This window comes from Corythoichthys intestinalis, chromosome 21 (genome assembly GCF_030265065.1).
Source record: "Corythoichthys intestinalis isolate RoL2023-P3 chromosome 21, ASM3026506v1, whole genome shotgun sequence".
Classification (NCBI taxonomy): Eukaryota; Metazoa; Chordata; class Actinopteri; order Syngnathiformes; family Syngnathidae; genus Corythoichthys; species Corythoichthys intestinalis.
The window spans coordinates 30677783-30703901 of NC_080415.1; the positions used below are offsets into that span (position 1 = coordinate 30677783).

Here is a 26119-nt window from a genome sequence, read left to right on the forward strand (position 1 = left end):
TACCGCACCGACCTATCTCACTGGAGACGTCACCTTCGCGGTGCGTTCAGGGACAGTAAAAAGTGTCCGCCATATTAGAATCCGATTCGTTACATTATTTTCAGGAATAATTATTAATTCTTCTTCTTCTTCTTATATTATTCTGAATTATTTATTTATAACTTATTTGTTTTTCTATGTTTAATTGCCATTTGTAACAGTGCCAGCAGTATTTATTAAGAATTTAGTGTATGTTTTTAGGCTTTGGAACGAATTAATGGAATTATAATGTATTCCTATGGGAAAATCCTGCTCGACATACGACCATTTCGACTTACAAACAAGGTCCTGGAACGAATTAAATTCGTATGTAGAGGTACCACTGTATTACCTTTACTCCTCAACCAAATCAGTCTTGAGACACTCCTGCTTGCTTGTATGCAGTAAAACGTTCATCCTTTTTCCACCTAAATCCGGCGTTTGAAGGCAGCATGTGTTTGAATTTAATCACAGTGATAGCCAAATGCTCTGTCTGGGTCGGCCCCAACGGGAAGGCATGGCGCAATGTTTGTGAGAACTGTCTTGTCTCATGGTTCTGGGATTTTTGCTCACGGTTCTTGTTATCATTTTGACCCCAAAGGGTGAGATCTTGCATGGATCCCCAGATAGAGGGGGATTATCAGTGGTCTTGTATGTCTTCCATTTTCTAATAATTGCTCTCACAGTTGATTTTTTTACAACAAGCGTTTTACCTATTGCAGATTCAGTCTTCCCAGCCTGGTGCAGGTCTACAATTTTGTCTCTGGTGTCCTTCAACAGCTCTTTGGTCTTGTCCATAGTGGAGTTTGGAGTGTGACTGACTGAGATTGTGGACAGGTGTCTTTTATCCTGATAATGAGTTAAAACAGGTGCCATTAATAAAGGTAATGAGTAGGCATGTACCGGTATGATATTTTGACGGTACGATAAGCGTGAGCAAAAATACCGCGGTTTCACGGTATTGCAATTATAGCTCCAAAAAATTTTGAGATGTATGGGTTAAAAAAAAAAAAAAAAAAACTTTTTTCCATTGAACAGGATTTTTTTTTTCAGACCATAGTTGCAAATTGGAACATGAATATATTGTTAAAATAAATAATCAATAAAAAAATATTTTAAATAAAATTAAACTAAATATAACTTATAGACTATACTCTCAGCCTCAGCTCAAGTTGCTCAAGATTAGAGCAAGAACAAAATAACTTCTATAAAAAAGTAAAAACACTTCTGAATAATTTTTTTTTTAGAAATTTATACTGCATGACTTTTTTTTTGAGGGTGGAAAAGCTTAAGTGAAGTTTCGCCATTTTCAGCCACTGTGTCAACTCTAGTCTCCATGATGTCATGCCTTTGTGTTAAAAAAAACAATTCATAAGTTACTTAAAAATGTATAAGTTAGTTAAAATGTTAATATTGTTGTGGAAAGGTTTCATCTAAAAAATAAAATAAAATAAAATAAAATAAACATTGGGAGTGAGACCTCTCCTTGATCCAGCGAACGTGGATTTGTGCTTAGGGCAAGATCATCTTTCGCAATTAGCGATCTTTGACACTATCACTTTTTCCTCTTCATTCAAGCGACTCAAGCTTGTTTTCTCACTCTGCGGCTGTCACACTCAACGAAGTTGCTCTCCCAGGTAAGCCTAGGCTAACAATCATCTTTGTAAGCTTTTAGTTAGTTTTTATATTGAATTTGAAAGGAAAATGTGTGTTTTGTTTTTGGAGAACTGAATTTGAAAGGAAAATGTGTGTTTTGTTTTTGGAGAACTTTTTCCATGGTGCTAATCTGTTGAAGCTACTCACATGGAAAAATCTAATTGTACAACATTTTAAATGTATTCATTTTGTATATTACACTTACCACGATTTGAGAGCTCAATAAATTGAAGAACAGTACGCCTTATATTTGGAGTATTTGTTTTTGGGTTAGCTGGCTCGCTAGCCGATAGCGTCACTTTCACACACAGCAACAAACGGGAGGGGGTGAGCGCTGCTGCGCCAAGCCGCTTCTGGCTGCATTTTTGACACAAGAAAAATAGCGAATACCGTACTACGGTCTGACGGAAAATTTTAGTGGTTTTGAAACCGCGACGTTTTCACACCACGGTAAACCGTGAAGCCGGTAACCGGCACATGCCTAGTAACGAGTGGAGCCTCGTTAGAAGAAGTTAGACCTCTTTGACAGCCAGAAATCTTGCTTGTTTGTAGGTGACCAAATACTTATTTTCCACTCTAATTTGGAAATCAATTCTTTAAAAATCAAACAATGTGATTTTCTGTTTTTTTTTCCACATTGTCTCTCATGGTTGAGGTTTACCCATGTTGACAATTACAGGCCTCTCCAATCTTTTCAAGTAGGAGAACTTGCACAATTGGTGGTTGACTAAATACTAATTTGCCCCACTGTATTTCAAATATTAAAAAACCACGTTCACACATGAGAAAAGCACTCTCCTCACGTCGATTGATTCGTCGTAGTAAAAGGAAGACTCAGACGTGCACATACTAAGTTGCTTTTATTAATACAGAACTGCATGCTACGGAGACTGTACAGCATTAACATTGATTCAATACAAAAAACATGGTTTCGGGGAACCATTCAAAAGAAGCGCAAAGAAAGAAAGAAACAAACGGACAAAGAAAAGAAAAAGAAAAGAGCATAAAAGAGAACAGGAACACCACAGCCGTTAAGGAAACATTCAAACTATTTATCATTAGCATCTTAATAAACCAGAGAAGAAATCGACAGATTACAGTCGCGTCATGTCAACTACAATGGCACCGAGTGGATGATTTCTCTTGTAGCTTTTTTTTTTTCTCGTTAATATTTTACAGCCTCTTGCAACATCGACATGCCTATTTTTTTCCTATCTACCTATATGTAGTAGTGTACTTCAAAGTGGCAGTTTGTGTATTTTTTTGTATTTAATAAGTTTTTTTATGAACCTCCTAATATACAGAATTTGGCCCGTGTGGCTTTTATACAGTATGATGCCCGTCATTTTTTTTCCTTTTTTATTATTAGCTTTAAATTTTTAATATTTGACAATTTGCTACCAAACACATTTGTTATAGCAACATTTATACTACATACATAGCAATCTATGTAACGTCACAGCAAAAGGATGGCGTTGAACTTAAAAAGAAGAGGATCCTTACAGCGTGGTTTGGCAGGGGTTGGGTGGGGGGTGAAATTATCCAGAAAATTTGGCACGGAAAAATCTGTACACGGCGGATCAACAGAGATTGAAATGGCGAAGCGGTTGTTCCGTATAATGGCTTATCGACGCGTTTCTCAAAATTCTCGGCGGGATGGACGCGGTACACGAGAGCGCAATCTGGGTTTTCCGAAAAATGAGGGTGGAAAAAAATATGCCTTTTAAAACCTCCTTGTAAAAATGGATCGTTCGTATATATATAAGTCGCTTACCTTAAGAAAAAATATTTGTACAACAGTTTTTTTTTTTTTTGTTAAGAAAAAGGAAATCAAAGGTCAAAAAAGAGACACGTACAAGATACGACGAGCAAAATCTCTAAAGCAATAAATACTACTGGTCCTAGCGTGGTGACATTTTTCAATCCGACGACCCCTTTAAACACCCGCCCACCCCGAACCCTCCCCGAAAGGTAAACAAAGAAAAAGCAGTGGAAGAATGCATAATTAACATGATATTCCCAACCCGACCGGCCCGTCTCGTCCCCCCCGTTTTGTTTTATTCTGTACATTTAAACAAGAACAAGTAACATCACAATTAAAAGTTGTTCCTCGGTGCGCCGTCGCCGCTAGCCTCTCGCCCTCGTGCGTGCTTGAAAAGGGTGTGATTGGTTCGCGAGCTCGTATTTAATACAAATAAAGAAGGAGAACCAACGCTAGCCTTTAGCTTGTTGTGTCTGCTGTTGATCGAAATGAAAAAATATGCGGAAAAACAAAAACAATGTCTGTAGATTCTCAGTCATCCCAGTCATAGTAATCTGCAAAATTTTAATGGAGGTCACTGGACTCTCTTGGTTGCTGGAAAAATATTTTTCACATTAAAATCAGAACTGGTGAAGTCAAACAAGAAGCTTAGGAAGTTGTTTTGGGCTCTAAATGTCTTGAACAACCAGGATTGCTTTCCTTCAACTTGAACATGAACTAGATTTGGCTATTTAACTGTTAAAAGGACTTTCTTGGTTGTTTAAGACCGTTCACCTTGAACCAAAAATGCTTCTGTAGTCAAATTTAGTAGGTCACCGTTAAAGAATCTTGGTTATTAAAGATCGTTCGCCTTGAACCCAAAATGCTTCTGCAGTCAAATTTAGAAGATCAACTGTCGAACGAAATGATGAACGTGAACTAGATTTGGCAAAAATTGTTAAAAGAATCTTCTTAGTTGTTTAAAACCCTTCACCTTGAACCCACAATGCTTCTGCAGTCAAATTTAGAAGGTCAACATTCGAATGTCAAACAAAAAGATGAAAGTGAACTAGATTTCGCCAAAACTGTTAAAAGAATCTTCTTGGTTGTTTAAGACTGTTCACCGTGAACCCAAAAGGCTTCTGCAGTCAAATTTAGAAGCTCAACTGTCGAACGAAATAATGAACGTGAACTAGATTTGGCCAAAACTGTTAAAAGAATCTACTTGGTTGTTTAAGACTGTTCACCTTGAACCAAAAATGCTTCTGCAGTCAAATTTAGAAGGTCAACATTCGAATGTCAAACAAAAAGATGAACGTGAACTAGATTTCGCCAAAACTGTTAAAAGAATCTTCTTGGTTGTTTAAGACGGTTCACCATGAACCCAAAAGGCTTCTGCAGTCAAATTTAGAAGCTCAACTGTCGAACGAAATAATGAACATGAACTAGATTTGGCCAAAACTGTTAAAAGAATCTACTTGGTTGTTTAAGACTGTTCACCTTGAACCAAAAATGCTTCTGCAGTCAGATTTAGAAGGTCAACTGTTGAATATCGGACGAAATGATGAACGTGAACCAGATTCGGCTAAAACTGTGAAAATAATTTTCTTGGTCGTTTAAAACCGTTCACCTTGAAGCCAAAGTGCTTCTGCAGTCAAATTTAGAAGGTCAACTGTTAAAGGAACCTTCTTGGTTGTTTAAGAGCGTTCATCTTGAACCCAAAACTCTTATGCAGTTAAATTTTGAAGGTCAACTTTTAAAGGAACCTTCTTGGTTGTTTAAGACCGTTCATCTTGAACCCAAAACTCTTCTGCAGTTAAATTTCGAAGGTCAACTTTTAAAGGAACCTTCTTGGTTGTTTAAGACCGTTCACCTTGAACCCAAAATGCTTCTGCAGTCAAATTTCGGAGGTTAACTGTCTAATGTCAAACGAAATGAACGTGAGCTAGATTTAGCCAAAACTGTTAAAAGAATCTTGAACCCAAAATGCTTCTGCAGTCAAATTTAGAAGGTCAACTGTCATCTTCTTGGTGGTGCAAGACGACTTATGGAAAATTTCTTGGCTGGTAGAGATTTTTCAGTTGTAAATTTGACTGAAGAAGACATTTTGGGGAAACTAGACTCTTCATTTTCACATTAAATTCAAATGGTTTCTTCAGTCATATTAAGAACTGAAAAAGGCTCAGGAATACAGTTGCTTCAGTCAAAAGTTGTTTCGCAGTTCTGAATTTGACTAAAGAAGCATTTTGGTGAATTTCTTCCAATAACCTGAAGTTTAATGCTTTTAATTGGATTCTTTAAACTTGTTGATTAGTAATAAATCAGTTAACTGTTCAGCTTTTGAGGATTACAAAGACCTGAAAAAATCTTCCAGTTTGCTTCAATTGACATTTGCTGGTTAACATTACCTGGCTTCTCTTGTTCTAGAATTGACTCAAGAAGTATTTTGGATGAAAGGTGAAAACTTCCTCCTGTTTCCTCCATTCAACCTTTACAGAGCATAAAAAGTTTCAAAAATAAATTAAAAACAAAAGTTTTATCGAGCCTTATTCCAGCTCCTGGTGCTAATTCTTGAGGATAATTCAATGGTTCCTTGGCGGGTCAAATATTGACCAATGAACTTGTAAAAGTAAAATAGCTAGCGGCAGCTAGTAAAAAAAAGAAAGAAGAGGGTCCAACTTCTACTCTATAGACTTGGTCACTAGCGACAGAGGCTGCAGCGAGTGGGAATGACACAGCAGCGGCGAGGGCCGGGCCATGGGGGACGCCACCGAGGGGCCCGGTAGCCGCGAGGGTGGGACTTCGCCAGACTCCGGGGCCAGCGTTTTCCTGCCCGCCGCCGTGACGTTTTCCGGTGGCCCGGCCAGGAGGTGCGGGTGTGGGAGGAGCGGCTGGTGGGCGGGTTTCATAGTCAGTGAGAGAGGTTGCATTTGTTCAGTCTGAGGTTTGGACTCTTTTGGCGAGGGGGACGGGACCACGGAGGAGGGCGAGGACGGGGGGGAGTCTGGGTAGCTTCCGTCCGAGGAGGGAGGACTGGCGCAGCTGCCTTCACCTTGGATGTAGCGAATGCACTTTTTTTTCCTCCTGGATTGGGAAGTGCAAGGCGAGACAAGACAAGCTTTTAGATTTGGGATTTGATCCCGGCTCACGTGAATGCACCTCGATGCATCGGTTTGCCATGCATGATTGAGAAATGACCCCGACCACCCCGGAAGAGGAAACAGGACGCGAAGCAGGCGGGAACTGAGCGTGGCGGGCATGAGGGATGGACAGAAAGATTGAGTAATGCTCGCTCTCTGGATTTGGAGTTTTTAATGTACATCGGAGACCATGACGATTGTCGCTTTCTTTTTAACAGGACTATTTTAACTAATTGGCTACTCTTGGCGGTAATTGAAGTCCAATCCGTTTTGACTAGGACGGATGAATGATCGCTGCTAGTCCTCCCAGTCAAAATGGATTGAATGTACATTGCTATCAATTGCAGCCAATGAGTAAAAGGATTTTCCCGAACAGACTACCTTAAAAAGTTGCTCTTTAGAATCTTTAGAAGCATCATTTCTTCCAAATACTTCCAGTTCATCTTGCAGGGAAGGTTAAGTTACTAATCAAAAATGAGAATCCTTTAAGTATTTTACAAGGCATCGAGTTATCAGGATGGGATCCCATGTTGGGACCTCAACTGCAGCAATATCCTGCTTTAGTTTAGCCTTACGTACTGCTCCAATAAACAAGCACTTTCCTACGCTGGCCGGCAAATGTCAGGCAATTTGCAAATTCCGAAAGCTTTGCAAAACTGCTAAAAGCCGACAATGGACGTAGACTTGCAACGGATTTTTCAGAAGTAGTCTTCCGATAGAAAGCTCTGAATTATATTAGATGTCGAGGTTATCAACCAGCAAAGATCGTTGCATGTTGTTAGCGGCTAACGTTAGCGTGTCAGATCCCCCAAGCACCCCTGTAGTAAGCTTTACAACTTGAAGTAAGCACACACTTATGTCTGACTGGCTAATGCTAGCGGCTCACATCATATTACAAGCTCTACTGGATGATAATGTTAGCAGCTAACACCATACCACTAGCTCTACTGGATGATAACGTTAGCAGCTAACACCATATTGCAATCTCTACTGGATGATAACCTTAGCAGCTAACACCCTACCATAATCTGTACTAGATGAATAGCCCAAGGCAGAGATGGTGAAAAAGCAATATCTACTAAAGTACAGGGTGATGAAAAATGAATGTGCCAAAATCATAACACAATGTCATACACTGCGCCTCGCCTTCAAATACGGGGCCTCCCCACATAGAGAGGAGTTATTCTCAAACATATTTTATACATATATTTTTCGTACCAGGCATGCATTTTAAAACGTGAAAAAAATCAGTGGGAGAAATTAGCCGCTACGGCATTGGCGTCGTAGTTCGTAATATTTACGTAAAATAAATGCTAACTGCAAGTTTTTTTTACTTTTAACCAAGAACTGAGACTGTTTTACGTTCATATCTATAAAGAATTCAGGGATTTTAGCATTTATTCACAAGAATTTCAACGTAAAAAGTTCTTTGTTGTGCTAAGGCGGCGCTACAGTGGCTTAAAGACTAGCAGCACATTTGACATATTTACGTAAAATAAATGCTAACTGCCAGTTTTTGTTGTTGCTTTTAACCAAGAATCGAGACTGTTTTACGTCCATATCTATAAAGAATTGAGGGATTTACGCATTTATTCGCAAGAATTTTCAACGTAAAAAGCTCTTTGTGTTTCCACTCGGTCAGCTTTGACAGATATAGGCCCCCTATTAATCTGCCCCGCGCCCTGTCTCCCGTCAATATCATTATGAAGTCTATGTAACAATGAGAGTCATCCTCGAGATTATTCCAGCCGTATTGACGAGGCGGTTAATTAACGCGCAAACTGATTTCAAATATTTCTATCATTTCTTTCATAATTTCAATGGTAAGCGTCACATTTTTTTCCTTTTTTCACCACCTTCACCAAACTTCTCAGGACCCATGTGATTTCTTTCACAAGAAAATCCGCCGTGCGTCCGTCTTGCGGGAAAACAATGACTTTGCTAAGCTGTCATAAATCGTTGTATTTCAAGCATGTCGTCATATGTCGAGAGAAATGATGTTTAAATTTTACGTCGGATGTCGAAAGGATCTTGTGTCGAGGTACCACTGTATTGGCTTTTTTGTAGGGTTGTTCCGATCATATTTTTTTGCTCCCGACCCGATTGTTTTAGTTTGAGTATCTGCCGATCCCGATATTTCCCGATCCAATTGTTTTTTTTTTGTTTTTGCTCCCGATTCAATTCCAATCATTCCCGATAATTATTCCCGATTTACATTATTAACATTCTTTCTGTGAGAGGCATCCACGGATAGAAAGACTTGTAATTCTTAAAGGATAAATGTGACTTCGTATATTGTGACTAAATATTGCCATCTAGTGTATTTGTTGAGCTTTCAGTAAATGATACTGTAGCCATTTAACTGTTCTGCCCAAATGCATGATGGGAAGTGCAACCATGACTGTGCGTAGTGGCACCAATTGATATATCTTCTCTGCGTTAGGAAGTAACATAGGGTGTTAAGGAAAAGATCAACCACTACCATTCTTCCCCACATTGCTTCCCACGATATTTCTAATTGTTGAGAGAGGGATTTTAAGGCTTTAAGTCAATTAAAAAGAGGCTCCAAAGACTGCCAAAATTCTCTCTACTCATTTTACGCTGCCTGTTAGCTCTATATGTAGGTAAATCGGCGCCATTATAGATTGAACGCGACAATGCGTGAGTGGGTCGTGCAGCGCATGCGTTAATTGCATTAAATATTTTAACGTGATTAATTTTTAAAAAATTAATTACCGCCGTTTACGCGATAAATTTGATAGTCCAACTTTAAGCCAAAAACTAAAGACTCTGTATGAATGTAAGACATTTTGTCTGTAACGTTAAATACAATTAGAAAACGATTTAATTAAAAAATATATATATATATATGTATTAAAAAAAGGATGTCCGATATTTTTTTGCCGATTCCGATACTTTGAAAATGACGTGATCGGGATGTTATTTTTTTGTTTTTTTTTCCCAAAGTGTTCGGATTTTGCCTGGCACTTCCCGGCCACCGTAATTTTCCCACACACTAGCGAAAACTGAGGCTGAACGAGGAATTATACAAGTCACATTGTTGACATTTTTGATGCAGCAATTTCTGTGTGAAAAGGGGCTGTTCTTCTAGACAAAAGCTACAATTGGGGATCAACACTGCACTCCTACAGCCCCTCGCCACTCGACCTCCTCCTGAGGGGGTTCCTGTTTGTGCAATCGGTACAGAATTTACAGAAAAAAAACCTGACTAGCACCTGCCCCACAGACACAAGTGTGTGCAGTAGCGGTCACGACCTCATGTTTGCATTCTGCCGGGTTCGGGACCCCTCTCGAGTCGTGAGGTGACCACCTCAGGCTGGATATGGTTAAGGGGGGCGAAATCTGCCCCCGCTCATGTTTTTACCTTGACCCTGGCAGTGAACCAGCCTGAAGGCTACGAAAGAAATCTCAGACTAACACACACAAAAAAATAGGCTTTAAGTGTCCAATTTTTCAGGGCGATAAAAACCAGAGAGAGCACATTACCGGGGGATGAGGCAACACCAACAAAGCACATACATGCTCGGTGGGTGGGTGGGGGTGCGCATGCAATTCCGGGAGGCGGGGACGTCGGCAAAAGTATCGAGCGGGTGCGCCGGGGTATCGTTTTGCCATTAAGTACGCGCCCCGCTCCCGCTAACTGTCCGTCAAGGAGCAACAAATGAGCTCATATCCATTTTTTAACACGCGCATCGATTCATCGTATGCGCCGCTATTGATTTTCCTTTCTTTTTGTTGGCTCCCGCCGCCTCCCGGGAAATTACGCCGGATTTTCGGCAACGGGGGCCCGGAGAGGACTCTTAACCTCTCGGCTCCTGTAATGAAGACGAAATGATCACGCCTGATCTTTTGATTCTGGATGAACACGCCGCGTTTGTAACGTCGGATAGGGGAGCGTCGACGTAGGACTCGGCCATCACAACACAAATGGAATAAAGGGGAGGGGGGTGTACTTAGCAGAAACAAATACCTACCATGAAAGCATTCCCAATTCAAAGACTGCTTGTGTCAGAACAGAAAGACAACAGGTAGGGACTAAGTCAGGGTTATTGAAGAGAGGGAAGGAAGAAGAGGGAAGAGGAGGAGGAGCACAGAAAAGAGTGTCACTGAGCGGGCCCCTCAATAGAAAGCAGGGCTAAAATTAAAATTGGCGAGCATCACATTGTTATTCCATAAAAGGGAAGCGCCAATTAGGACATACATGACAGTTAATAAGATGGTTCGGGGGAGCGGAGAAAATGGATTTCCGACATTAACAAAAACAAAAAATACAGAAATCCATTTTCTACCAAAAGGCTTTAACTGAGTCCAATGGAGATTTTTTTTTTTTTTTTTTTTTTTGCAGGAAGTTCCGGGAGGGAAAAAAAAGCAGTTTGCCATCTGTTGAGCACACTGATGGAAACGTGTTTTAGCGAAAGAGAGAAAAATCATTAAGGAAAAAGGGATAGAATTGGACAAAAAAATAATGGCGGACACCTTCCTCCCAATCAGGCAAGTTATGTACCTGCACGGTTTGCACCATAAACTCAGCTGGTCAAGCCCGAACAAGGCACGACACTTCTTTGGGGTATTTGCATCTGTTATAGCCAAAGAGGTAAGGACACAAACAAAAACACACACACAGGAGACGTAGGAAAAAGAAAACAAAACAAAAAATGGACACGTCATTGCACAGACACAAAAAAACACACATGGAGCCTGGGTTGAGGTTTAGGCTGGTAAAAACTGGGACCTCCTCCAATTTTGACCTCCCCAAGCTTCCACCTGCCAGTCAATAACCCTCCCTCCACCCAATCTCCCAAATTTGATCACACACATACAAATCACTCATACACCCTTGGATATAGAAGACAGACCGGCAGGGCGTGGCTGGAGGAAGCTGACGTAGCTCGGTGAGACAAACAGGAAGGAAAAAAAAAAGACTGAATAAAAATAAAATGAAAGAAAAAAGGGAGCGAGCGAAGGAAGGAGGAAGTCCCAGCATGGCGTCACCCCCGCCCAGCCTGCACCCGACCACCCCTGACTCGGTGCAAGCACATCCCGTACACACCTGCATGGGCCACACCAGTTATTCTGTTGATCGAGCCCAAAGCGCGCTCGACACTTCTTAGGAGCGCTCAGGTCTGATGCCGCGACGGCCAAGAAAAGGGGTTGGGGGGAAGCCAGCAGAGAGGGAAAAAGGGGGAAAAAAAGTAGCACCAAAATAAAAATAAAAAAACAAAACAAAAGCAAAAGCAGGAGAGAATAAAGAGAAACAGTTACAGTGAGTCTATGGAGGTTCACAGCTATTCTCAATAGGGCCTCGTGGCTGGATTTACACTGTTTGGTTATACATTGGAGGGGGAAAAAATTGAAAAAAATAAAATAAAAAAACGTATAAAATATCCAAATCCGATGGAAGATTGATCAGACGCGACTAACGTTCAAATAAAATAATTGATTACCGCCGGATCGTAAACAGGCCGAAATGTGACTAATAAATAAATAAAAACCTATACATTTTTTTTTTTTTTTTAATTGTCTGGATGATTTAATGTGATTTTTATGTATTATTGTATTTCGTTTGAAATTTTTTTTTTAATATCGATTTTCGAGCTTTATTTCTATTTACCGTTTTAATTGTCTTTGTTTTTAACTTTCTTTTTGATTTAATGTTTTTTTTTGTATCATTTTATTTCGTTTGAATTAAAAAAAAAAATTTTTAACATCAATTTTCGAGCTTTATTTCTATTTACCGTTTTAATTGTCTTTGTTTTTAACTTTCTTCTTGATTTAATGTGATTTTTATGTATCATTTTATCTCTATTTGAGGATCTTCGTGTGATGTCATGGACTTTGAATTAGACCCATTATCGGCCGGGCCGATTATCAGCACCAATATTTGGAAATTTGACGGTATCGGCCTTTCTTTAAAATCCTTCCGGTTGATATGAAAAAAAATTTTTTTTTTTAATTTAAAACTAGGTTATTCTCTCTCCTGCCTGCTGTCTCCTGCACTAGTACAGTGATCCCTCATTTTTCGCGGTTAATGGGGAACCCGCCGCGGTAAGTCAAAAACCGTGAAGTAGCCTCCCACTCCCCCCAAAAAGTATATATTTTTTGTGTTCAATGTATTAGTCCAGATTTACCATTAGAAAGAGATACATAAAAGACATGTTTTATTACTTCCCCCCCCAAAGCATCATTAAAAACTTTTTTTTAATGTATTTATATATTTTAATAAATGTTTTTTAAGCACTGAAAATGTAGTATTACACATTAATATTGCACGTAAATAAAAAGTATTGCACATAGAATATATGTGAATAGAAGTAGCAGAAGTTGACAGTGAGGCATTGAATATTGCAAATTAATATTGCAAAACTGTATAATGACAATGAAGGGCTATTCTATTCTATAAGTACGATAAGCTTCAAACATGTTACTGTCCCACCGAATTATTTTTAAACAAGAAAAAAAGTAGACGCGCAATCCATTTGTAAAAAAGTAGAAAAATGCTTGTCTTTATTAAATGCTTCATTGAGTGAGTCCACTCAAATCCGCTCAAGCTGCTCACTTACACACAATGAGTTGCCACTGCAACTGTTTAACAAGTTAAATGATGATTAACGCATGCGGTGCTTTGAAGTTTCGACTACCAAGCGCCCATCGCATGATCAAACCTTAATGTCTGTCAATCATCGTTAACTTTAATAAGCAACTCCAGTGCACTGCATGACCAAGAAAAGCGGCAGGAGCGAGAGTTAGAGACATTGTGATCGGATCGGAAAAGGTCTATAAAATACTGCTTTATGTATTTATTTTTTGATTGAAAAAAAAAAAAAATCTGCGATGGACTGAGGGACTGAAGTAGCGAGGGATCACTGTAAATCTAAATAAAAACATGCGGTCTGTTTTTTAATTCTCTTGATGATCTAATGTGATTTATATTTATTTTCTAGTTTTATTTCTATTTTTGTTTCTATTGTCTTTGTTTTTAACTTGTTGCTATTTTTACGTATCATCTTATCTCTGTTTGTGGATCTTCATGTGATGTAAAGCACTTTTGAATTACAGATAGATAGATATCGGTATTTGACTTCTTCTTTTTTTTTTTTTTTTAAATTTGACCGGCTGATATGAAAAAACTCAATTCAGAACTGGGTTATTTCAGCTCAGATGCAGCCGCGGCTCTCTCTGCTGCACTAGTATTCACCGCGTCCTCTGATTGGTTAAATGGTCATTCGGTCATTAAATTGTTTTCATTTGCATTTACCAGAGATAATCCTGAGCATGAGAACTTCTGCACTTTTTGTTTGGAGTTAAAACAAAGTTAAATTATTTCAGTGATATTGAAACGGCGCTACTATCTAAGTTGTATTTAACTTTATAGTAGGGTCTGCTCAGCCTGAGAACTCCCTGTATTTTTGTTGTATTTTCAGTGGAAAATCTTCAGGGAAGTATTTATTTAACCTTTTATTCAACTTTAGCATAGATGTTTCTGAGTCTAGGAAATTCAGGCACTTCTGGAGCTATTTTCTATTTGTGTGATTCAATAAACATGCTTTAGGCATTTCAATGAAGTTCAGTGTTTGCATTATTCAAAATTTTTTTTTTAAGCCAATTTTTACACTTTTACTGCAAATGAATATCGGCATAAAAAATCAGCTATCGGCCCATCTAACTACAAATAATCGGCATCGGTAGCTGTCCTAAAAAAATAAAATAACGGTCTACCTTTAATTTGAATTGCCTTTGCTTAATTGTGTTATAAATTTGAAATCCCATTGAATAAAGCCTAAATATACTTACATTATTGATGAATACAAATGATTGTCTACTCAAACACATGAAAGCCTACAAAATGAACCTAAACTACGGTAGTCATATCATATTTAATGTGTAAAAATGCAACATTAGAGCTGATTATTACCAAAGCTTTATCAAAATATGCCAATTGATGAAAAACACACAGTATTTAAAATTATAACAATCAACTCAAAATGCGGTCGAATTGACCAGCTGATATAGTTATTATTAAATTTATTATATTTATTATATTAAATATTATTCTGACATTTAAATACAAATGCCTTACGAATTGAAGCTACAGTGAAATAACTGACAGTAAAATATAGTATAAATATGACGGAAATTGAAACGATTATCTAAAAGTAGTTCAACTTTGACGTTTCATTTTCTTTCCCGCTTGTTCACATGCATTTTACAGGTGTAGTGATATCAATTGAAGGTTACTTAGACCTGCAGTGTAAATCCAGCCTTTGATGGGATTGTGTTCAAGCATCATTAGTAGTTGGCCAACCACATTCCATGCACAAGATCAAAAATCAGGAAATTAATGCAATCACATTCCAGTAGCGGAATCTAAGATGAGAGTTTAAGTTTAGAAAATGCAGGGTGGATTCATTAAAATGGCCAAACAGGCCAGCTACTGTATTGTTAGCTCACATCTGTGGAATTAATAAAGTGGAGAGTGTAATTAACCTCTCGGGGTAGTTGCATGTAGGCATGGGCCGGTTACCCGGTTCAACGGCGAGGCAGTTTTAAAGTCCGACAAATTAATAACTGAGTATCGATACTTTTGCAATCTAATATCGTATCAGGATACAACATTTCAGTAGGGCTGCGGCTATCTATTATTTTAGTAGTCGGTTAATCGATGAACTAGTTAGTTCGAAATTCTAAGTATAACAAAAGAACAATTGGCTAACTTGCATAGCAAAACGCCGCTATCTTAAATGCTATAAAATGCTTTTTTTTTTTAACAATGCTCTTACCAAATGGTTAAAACACAAATTCCCACAAAAAAGGGCTAAATATACCTATAAACTAAATTACGAATGCATTAAGAACACATTAGCTCAAACAAAAACTTAGCTTATGTTGGTCTTAACAGGGAGCAGATGGACTCAGCCATGTGAAATGAGTTATGTCATAGTCACTGTTGGCACTAAAGGGCAGTGTATCCACCCAAATCGATAAAACTAAATGCAAACACCCTCAAAACAAACCATTACAACGTCACTTTAATTAAATAATACTCGAAGCAACAAGATTTAATTCATATCTTTTTTTTTTCCTAATCAAATTACTCGAGTTAATCGATTAATCGTTGCAGCGCTACATTTCAGTATCGATTATTTTGATACTTTTTTATAATCTTACAGGACATTACTTCAGATTGAGAGTGCACAAATATTAATTGGTTCTGATTAAGTTACTGATAAGGATGTCCCCGATCCGATCACGTGAATGGAAACTTTTTCAGGGGATCGGAATCAGGTGAAAACAAACAGGTTTTTAATTTTTAATTTTTTAAAAAATTTTAATTAAAAAAAAAAAAAAAAAAAAAAAAAAAAAAAAAAAAGTGGAAGAGGATAAATGTAGACAGTCCAGTACTGTAAAATGTTTCGAACTTTTGCTCAAATCAATTAAAAAAGACTTTGTATCGGATCGAGAATGTATCGGCAGAGTCTCAAAATCACTGACTCTGACTCGGGAGCAAAAAGTATGCGATTGGGACATCCCTAGTTACTGGTTTTGGTACAGGAAATGTCAGAAAATTGGCAATTAAGATGACCATTCCTTTCCCGATTTTGGAAATTTGAAAATAATCACTGTTGTGACCCTAAAATTCAAAGAATTTTGACAATTTGACTGTCTAAAGAATTTATCATCAAAATAATTGTCGGTTATTCGATTGATTGCAGCATTCACATTCACCTTTTTGCGATTTCTGCTTTTAAAAAAAAAAAACTTTCCCTGATAATTGTGAAATTTCTCGCTTTTGGCGCAATCCCCCACCCTATACTTGTTAACTCGCGAGCATAAGTTCTTTGCCTATTTTCAAATTTTTCTATTTGGCTTAATCCCCTGCAAAAACTGTGGGTCCACTCTAACGCGTTTCATAGCTACAGTGGGGAGAGCAAGTATTTGATACACTGTCAATGGGTTTTCCCATTGGCACTGTCACATACACTGTCAATGGGTTTTCCCATTGGCAGTGTATCAAATACTTGTTCTCCCCACTGTATATTTGAAATACTTTGCTAATACAGTGGTACCTCTACATACGAAGTTAATTCGTTCCAAGACTTTGTTTGTAAGTCGCAATGAGCAGGATTTCCCATAAGAATACTTAATAATTCCATTAATTCATTCCAGACATCGAAAACTTACACTAAATCCTTAATAAATGCTGCTGGTACTATTTGCACATAGCAATTACACCGAGCAAAATAAATAAATTATGAATAAAAATCAGAAAATAATAATACCTGTAATAATGTAACGAATCGGGTTCTAATGTGGCGGATGTGTTCTTCGTGGTGTACATGAACGCACCGCGTGGCTGACTTGACAGAGTGAGAGAGGACATTCTACTTTCACTTTGTTCAGCTGTGGCGGACAGTAGGCATGTTGTGTTGCGCAAGTTCTGCAATAAATGATTAAACTAGAGATGTCCCAATCGATCGGGATGCCGATCGATCTGGTCCGATCACGTCATTTTTAAAGTATCAGAATCAGCAAAAAAATATCGGCCATGCCTTTTTTTAATATATATATTTTTTAATTAAATCGTTTTCTAATTGTATTTAACGTTACAGACATAATATGTTACACTCATCCAGAGTCTTTAGTTTAGGCTTAAGGTAGGGTTATCAAATTTATCCCAATAACGGCGGTAATTAATTAAAAAAAAAAAGTAACACGTTAAAATATTTAACGCAATTAATGCATGCGCTGCAGGACCCACTCACGCATTGTTGCGTTCAATCTGTAATGGCGACATTTCACCTATATAGAGAGGTTAAAGGCAGCGTAAAATGAGTAGAGTGAATTTTGGCAGCCTTTGGAGCCTTTTTTTAATTGGCTAAAGCCTTACAATCCCTCTCCCTATGATTACAAATATCATGGGAAGCAATGTGGGGAAGCAAGGCAGCAATTGATCTTTTTCTTAACACCTTATGTTATTTCCTAACGCAGAGAAGATATATCAATTGGTAGCACTACGCACAGTCATGGTTCCACTTCCCATCATGCATTTGGGCATGCCTACAGTATCATTTACTGAAAGCTCAACAAATACACTAGATGGCAATATTTAGTCACAATATACAAAGTCACAAGTCTTTCTATCCGTGGATCCCTCTCACAGAAAGAATGTTAATAATGTCAATGCCATCTTGAGGATTTATTGTCATAATAAACAAATACAGTACTTATGTACTGTATGCTGAATGTATATATTTGTCCGAGTTTTATTCATTTTTTTTCTTAATGCATTGCCAAAATGTATATGATCGGGAAAAGTTATCGGGAATGATTGGAATTGAATCGGGAGCAAAAAAAAGCAATCGGATCGGGAAATATCGGGATCGGCAGATACTCAAACTAAAACGATCAGGAGCAAAAAAACATGATCGGAACAACCCTAATTAAAACCCTGACGATTTTTTGCCGATGTTACCACAGAAATTGCGGTGCTGTCATAAATCGTCGTATTTCGAGAATGTCGTCGGACATAGAAACAAATGGCGAGTCAAATTTTAAGTCGGATGTCGACGCGATCGCATGTCGAGGTACCACTGTATTTTTATTGCACGTTCAGAATCCGATACCGGCCCATGCCATGTAGCTTGAATTAGTGTGGAAAGGTGGCCTGAAATAAAACTAAAGTGGGCATGCTAGCCTACAGGTGAGGCAAAAAGAGGAGCATTTTATCCATTAAGGAGGTTTACCCTGGCATCAAACCCTTCACACAATAATCTATACTATTGCATACTTAGTCATCAATACCTTCACTATGTAACATTTTTTCTTAGCATGTATAGATTAAAAAAAAGTCAGCAGAAAAAAAGGAAAAGAATATTTATTTAAAAAATTCAACACATTCATGGATAGATAAAGATCCATTAAAAAGAAGGAAAACAAGTTAGTATATTTAATAGTCAAAAAATGACATTAGCACCTGTAATCGGAGGGAGTGAAAGGCAAGGGTTTGGAAAATATTCTCTGTGTTCTGCAACGAAAACAAGAACAGATAGAGAGGCCTTCAAGAGGAGATCACCGTCACCAAAAAAAACAAACAAACAAAAAAAAAAATACAGCGGCAATAAACAATGAAAGCAAACATGATCATGAGAAATATATGAATTGTGAAAGATGAAGCAATCACAGAATGAGGAAACCTCCTTAATTTTTGTAGCGATTTTGATACCAAGCGCAGCAAGCGAGGGGGCAGCCAAGTTAGTGAACGCACTCACGCAGACACACGAAAACACACACTACTATTGTCTATTTGCAGGCTGCAGGCATTATAAAAACAGTTAATTTCATCTCACAGTGCTCTCAAATACAAATACACCACAATGCTAACAGGCAAATAGGGGGGTGGGGGGGCAGGATGGGACAGGAGAGGGGTCTTAAGGGGGTTCATGCATATTCAGCTGTTATTAGCAAGGGAAGACTACAGAAAAGAGGGAAGGGAGGGAGGATGGGGGTGTTACTATACAGCCAATACTACCATTTAAATATTGCATTGCATGACTATGATGAAGAAAAAGCATAAACACACACACACACACACGCACAACAAAACTAGCTTGACTTTTATCTGGCGGGGCGTCACATGTGGCTGACACATGACGGGGCCGCTCTAATATGGGAGATAATTGCCGCTCGCTTACCGTTGCTCTCCGCTTGCTGCTTTTCCCTTTTTCTCTTCTTCCTTTTCCCCTGTTGGTTAGCCGCCAAAAAAATAGAAAGAGGGGGGAAGAAAAGGGAGACAGACACAGACAGGAACCTTAGTTATTATATTGCAGGACGCCCCAAAACATGAAACCGGGAGACTACAACTCGTCTTTGTGTTTATTTATTTATTCATCGCTTCTTTCTCCGTCTTTTTTTCCCCTCCCTGCCTTTTTCTTTTTTGCCCTGCGGTTGGTATGAGCCTGATGAGAATTGTGTTTTCTTGTAGCGCCGCAGTCTTCTCGCTTATTTTCCTCAATTTGTCTTGATGGGCTCCCAAAACTGGACTCTAATAACCAACTATATGTGAGGCTGGATGTACGCCGCGCTAAAAACAACCAGTCAACGCGGGGCAGCTTCAATACCAAAGTAAACAATAATACATCAATAATAAAAATATAGAAAAGTTTTTATTGTGAAGACTTGAACACTAGCTTTTAGTGTTTTTTTGCTCCTTAATTCGGCCAATTAAAATTTGGGCTGCAGTTACAGTGATCCCTCGATGCTTCACGCTTCAAATTTGGCGCCCTCAGTTCATTTCAATTAAAAAAATAAAATAAATAAAGGCGTTAAGGTTGGATCTTGCCAGAGAAGCTTGGAAGCCGAAACTTCAAGGCGCCGCATGTGTCAATCATCGTTTAGCTTGTTAATTATTTGCTGTGGCAACTCATTGTAAGTGCACAGCGTGAGCAGATTTGAGTGGACTCACTCAATGAAGCATTTTATAGAGACAAGCTAATTATATATACTGTAATTTTCGGAATATAAACCGCTACTTTTCCCCCCTCATTTTGAATCATGTGGCTTATAGTCCAGTGTGGCTTATTTGTTGATATATTTGGGTTCATAGTTAACACTTTATTTGACAGTGGCGTCATAAGACTGTCATAGGATCGTCATAATTATGACATGACACTATCATGGGCATGGGCATTACTGAATGCTTATGACGGATGTCATTAAGTGTCATCCGGCATATTATGCCAAAAGGACATCTGTTTTAAGCATTCATTAAGGCTCATGACAGTGTCATGTCATACTTATGATTGTCTTATGATAGTCTTATGGCACCACTGTCAAATAAAGTGTTACCAAATACCATAACTAGCAATTTCTGAAACAAATGGAATAGTAACTGAAGAAATAATTACAACAGAACATGAATTTTGATTAGGGCTACAGCTTTCGTTATTTTAGTAGTCGATTAATCGATGAACTAGTTAGTTCGAATAATCGAGTAATCGGATAAAGAACATGAAAAATTAAAATACCTGAGCTTAGGATCTATGTACAACAAAAAAACAATTGGTTAACTTACATGGCAAAAGTCCGCTAGCTTAAATCCTATAAAATGCTAACCCCCCCCCCCCCCCCCCCCCAAACCATGCTCTTAACAAAAGGTTTAACCACAAACTCCCACAAAAAACGGCTAAATATATCCATAAACGGAATTACAAATGCATGAAAAAACATTAGCTCAAACAAAAACTTAGCTTATGTTGGTCTTAACAGGGAGCAGTCGGATTCAACCATGTGAAATGACACAGACCAGAGGGCAGTTTATCCACCCTAACCAATAAAACTAAATGCAAACACTTTCAAAATAAACCATTACAACACCACTTTAATTCAACGAATACGCGAAGCATTAAAATTTTAGTTTGAATATTTTTGAGTTAATCGTTACAGCACTAATTTTGATCGTTATTTACATCTGTAGCGCCGCAATGAATGCTAGGAGGAATGTCGGATGACAACAGTGTTGCCATCGGGTGGCAGCAGATGTTGATTTTCTCCCCCAAAGGAGCAGTGATGTCTAAATGAAGCTTCATGAAGCAATGAAGCTTTGCAGCCAATTGATTCAAAGCTTCATGGTGGTTCATTTGGTCTTATGAAAGTCTTACGATGCCGTTGTCAAATGAAGTGTTACCGGTTCAAATCTTTTGGTGTAAATATCTGGTAATATAATGAGGATGACTGCAGCTTGTAGTCCATTGTGGCTTATCTATGAATAAATGCCGTTTTCGTTTACGTTATGTATAGTAAGTATATATATTTTTTTAGGGCTGTCAAACGATTAAAATTTTTAATCGAGTTAATCACAGCTTAAAAATTAATTATTTGTAATTAATCGCAATTCAAACCATCTATAAAATATGCCATATATTTCTGTAAATTATTATTGGAATGGAAAGACAAGACGGATATATACATTCAACATATTGTACATAAGTACTGTATTTGTTTATTATAACAATAAATCAACAAGATGGCATTAACATTATTAACATTCTGTTAAGCGATCCATGAATAGAAAGACTTGTAGTTCATAAAAGATAAATGTTAGTACAAGTGATAGAAATTTTATATTAAAACCCCTCTTAATGTTTTTGTTTTAATAAATTTGTAAAATTTTCAATCAAAAAAATAAACTACTAGCTTGCCATTGTTGATGTCAATAATTACACAATGCTCATGGTGCTGGAACCCATAAAATCAGTCGCACCCAATCACCAGCAGAGGGCGACAAAACACCAAAAAACACAAGTAACATGTGGGCATGACAATGTGCTGTCATTTTAATCTGAGCAGGACATGTGCGTTAAATGCGTCAAATATTTTAACGTGATTACTTTAAAAAATTAATTACTGCTCGACAGCCCTAATTTTTTAATTTAATACTTTGGGGATAAACAGTGAAGAAATATGTATCACTTATCGTGGGGGGTTCTGGTCCCCATTAACAGCAAAAAACGAGGGATCACTGCATTGAAAAATCGAGTATTCTTTTGCTTCTTTATTTAATTTTGCATTACTGAACAATAACATTCACATGTAATTTTTAACTGCTGTACATGACTGAAGGTTTTATAGCTTTAAAAGGCGGAACATGGCCTGGCGGGTGATGTGCGTGTTGGTGGATACGATTGAATAAAAACAACACTTATACCATATTCAGCTGTTTTTCCCATTGATGTTTCTAACATGATTTGGGTATGTCAGGCTTGCATTTGCAGACACCCACTTCATATCTGATATCCAGCTGTCGTTTATTTTTACTCAGTCGAAAGAAATAAAACAACTGCTCTGACACCAAAGAACCGAATTTGTAACGTTGATTTGTCACAAAAATTGACAACGGCGTCCCCCGATCTGAGCATTCTGGCTACCTAGCCAGGTGACATTCTTGAGTGTGGGAGCGGGCGGGAAGAAGAGTTCGTTACGACTTGTAAACTTAAAAACTTACATAGTTGTCTCGGGCCGACCAGCCGGGATAGAGTTGCATGTGGAGCTGTCGTTCTTTCCTGGCCAGCTCGTAGTACTTGGCCTGCTCCTCCCTTGATAGCGCATGCCACTGGAAGATGACAAGGGAGGTAGTGGCATGGTCAGCAGGAAGTGGGGGACCTGGATGCCAGAGCAAAAAGCTTCCCGGAAAATACAAGTAACTTACCCTCCGGCCCAAAATTTGGTTAATGGCGGCGCTTTCCTTCAGCGTGCACTCGGCCACCACCTTCGCCCGCATCTCCTTCATGTAAAGCATGAAGGCGTTCAGCGGTTTCTTTATGTGGACCTGCTTCTTCTTCTCTTCCTCTTTTTTAGCATCTGACTGTTTCCTGAAACAGGGACGGACAGGTTAAGAAACGCAAAATACGTACCCTCACGTGAGCGAATCGTTGCACGACTACTTACGAACTGTTAAGGGAGCTGATGTCGCTGTGGGAGGATTCCTGCTTGACGTTGGGCGTGACGATGGCCGGGTGAGGGATGCCCGTGGTGTGCAAACCGTGGTGGGGGGGCACCATGTGTGGGGGGAACCTAGAGGAAAGAAGACTGTGTAAATCGTCAGAATGGACGCGGGTGAAATGGGGTGGGAAAAACAACACGACAATTCAATGGCACAAAAACAACATTTGACTATAAACACAAATATTAAATTGTGGAAGTCAGGCAATAGTCATTTAACATTGAGAAACTTGAATTTGTTGGGATAAAATATTTGGGTGATTGTTTCTTTATGTCACGCTAGCAGCCATTGTTGTCTACGATGACCTTAACAAAAGCATTTAAACGAAAAAAATTTCATGAGACGATAATGAGCTAAAAATGTGTCTTGGGAGACTAAAACATAATGAGACAAATGGCAGTTTTCGTTTGACAAGATGAGAATGACACAAAAATCCGCTATAGTTTCTGTCATTTGTTCACAATGTGTGACATTTTCTTATTGTATGTGTAAGCTAGCATGTGTCGTAGCAGTGTTTGGTAGCCACTCATGTGACCCCATTAACCCCCCCCCCCCCCCCCCCAACTCAAATCAGTGTCCTCACCATGCTCCAGGCTTGCTTGTTTTGAAACACATGGTACAATTTATTTATTTTATTTTTGTTTTGGCTAGGCAGAGTATGCAATGTTGCTTTAACCTTTAAAGGCCTGTGCTAAGTAGTCATCACACCTGAGATATAACTCGTAGCGTTAGCATTGTAATCGTGTGCGTTAGCATTAGCACTGAGCGGGCCATCAAACTTTTTATACATACAGTTCATGGCATCCAAGTCGACATGTGCAGATTACCGGTTTCAAGGTATACTGTTGTATCAAAATGTCAAGGTTTCAAAACAGCGAAAATTTTCCGTCATGCCGTCCTTAAGGTATTTGCTATTTTTTAATGTCCCAGAAATGCATGGAGGAATTCCTTTCTTGCAGCTGCAAGGCTTAAGCTTCCCCCACCGGTTGTTGCTCAGTGTCAGTGAGTCAGCTGTGCTAAACGATGGCTGGAGGAGGTGAAACTCCTGAACTTTTTCCTCCATCGAAGAAAACAAAATCGCTGGTATGGGACTACTTTGGCTACAGAAGAGTTACAGACGGCCGCGGCTGAGAGGAGGAGGGCCAACCGAAATCCAAACCATGTTTGCTAAGGGTGGCTGCCGAGGAGGCAATACCTCCAATATGATTTCGCATTTATACATAATTAAAGGTTAGTAAAAACAGTCAGGAACGTTTCCCACCAGCTATGAGAGTTAACTCCAGCGTGTTCAGTGTGTCTCGCGGTGGTAAAACGTGGTGTTTTTTTCTCTCTGGCAACTGTGTTTGTTGAGAATGAGTGTGTGTATAATGTAAACAAGATACAAGTCATACAAAGAGGCCTTTTATGGAAAAATTACCTAAACCCACTGCATTTATTTGAATTTTATTTAGACCTTTTTTTTTTTTAATTTTTTTTTTTAATTTAACATGATACTTATGTTCCAATTTGATAATATGTTTTGAAAAATAAAAACCCTGTTCAATGGAAAAAGTTTTTTTTTGTTTTTTCCTTTTCAAACCCAGATATCTCAAAGTAACACATTTTTGAGCTGAACTTGCAATACCGTGATATTTTGGCATCAGGCTATCATACCATCAGAATGTCATACCAACACATGCCTACGTCCAAGTGTGTGTAATTATTTGAAAAACAATGTACTATTTTCCTGCCAAGTGTGTATTTTCATGAAGTTGTCCTACAATATACGCTCCTCTGTCAATGTTCATTCGAAATTGTTGGAAAGCTACATTTATTTATTTTGGCACAAAAAAATTCAAATTTTACAGACGGAAACATTTGGAGTAAATGTTGACTAAAACTTGACGAAGACGAACACAATGTGAAATGACTAGAGGCGTGCGAAATTTCCGATTCTTAGATTATTCGCGATTCGGCGGTGGAAGATTCGAGAGCGATTCACAAAAATCCAAATTCCAATTATTGAATTATACCAGGTAAAGCGGAAGTAAAACACAGTCAGCGCGGTCTTTGGGACGCAATGAGGAACGGACCGAGAGTAAATATCATGTTCAACTCATGCCGCTAGATAAAAAAAACAATCATACCTGACTGCGGCTGACAGCCGGTACAAACAACGCCCAGTTGCTAGTTGCTACAAACATATGGCTACAGTAGATATCACATATATGTAGAACTAGTTGCTGAACTGATGTAGAACTGACAGACGACGTCGGTGTTGGAACATGTGTTATTGAACAAAGATGCGAAATGACAGACTTTCCAGCGTAAGTAAACAGCCGCCATTTTAAAGCAGTAGACCTCTCTTGAAGGCTCTGTTGTAGCGAACCTAATTAACTTTTTATCCAAAATACTCCTAAATCGGCAGAATCTTGTCTTGAATCTATTTTTACATGATGAATTAGTATTAAAACTTTGACAAAAGTAGACAGAAGGGAAATTATGGAATAACGGGAGCAATTTTAACAACTGTAACAGTTGATTCACAACATTAAATTAATAGAATGTAGTTTAAAGCTGCTGATACAGAATGGGGAGTTTTTTATTGACTGTTATTTTTGTATATTTGTTTACCGTTATATGTTAACTTGATACTGAAATAGTAGTTTGGTTTAGCCTGAGAGGATTTTTGAACAATTTGGAACTAATGTACAAAACATTAAAAGGAGGGGGGTGCATCAATAATCGTTTTATAATCGAATCGGAGCCTCTGAATCGTAATTGTAATCGAATCGTTAGGTGCCCAAAGATTCCCAGTTCTAGAAATGACTGTAATAAGTACCGTATTGGCCCGACTATAAGACGGCCCTGATTATAAGACGACCCCCTCTTTTTCAAGACTCAAGTTTGAAAAAAGACTTTTTGAACACCGAATTAATTTTTATACAGAAAATAATTACAGTAGATCCGAAACAAATGATTCTAACAACATATTTGAGAGAAAAAGCATGTTATTTTGCCTCACTCAAATCTTAATATCTGAACATTTAAATATGTAAACTAAAGTGC

General features: G+C 38.4%; 1 protein-coding gene across 28 annotated transcripts in view; it reads right to left on the reverse strand.

The window, feature by feature from the left end:
* Positions 1–2515: 2515 nt before the first annotated feature.
* The window catches only part of tcf7l2 (transcription factor 7 like 2), a 186843-nt gene continuing 163239 nt past the window's right edge, over positions 2516–26119 (reverse strand). For 6 of the 28 annotated variants that reach the window (XM_057825847.1, XM_057825830.1, XM_057825846.1 and 3 more), the window contains 7 exons: positions 23017–23157; positions 22778–22940; positions 22573–22681; positions 19266–19328; positions 18548–18598; positions 11627–11699; positions 2516–6499 (listed from right to left, as the gene is read on the reverse strand). In XM_057825847.1, coding sequence (XP_057681830.1) covers positions 6097–6499; positions 11627–11699; positions 18548–18598; positions 19266–19328; positions 22573–22681; positions 22778–22940; positions 23017–23157 — 1003 coding nt within the window. In that variant the 3' untranslated portion in view covers positions 2516–6096. Of the gene's footprint in view, positions 6500–10549; positions 10612–11079; positions 11154–11626; positions 11700–18547; positions 18599–19265; positions 19329–22572; positions 22682–22777; positions 22941–23016; positions 23158–26119 lie in introns of those variants that run through there. The other 22 variants (XM_057825849.1, XM_057825848.1, XM_057825836.1 and 19 more) reach the window with 15 other exon arrangements.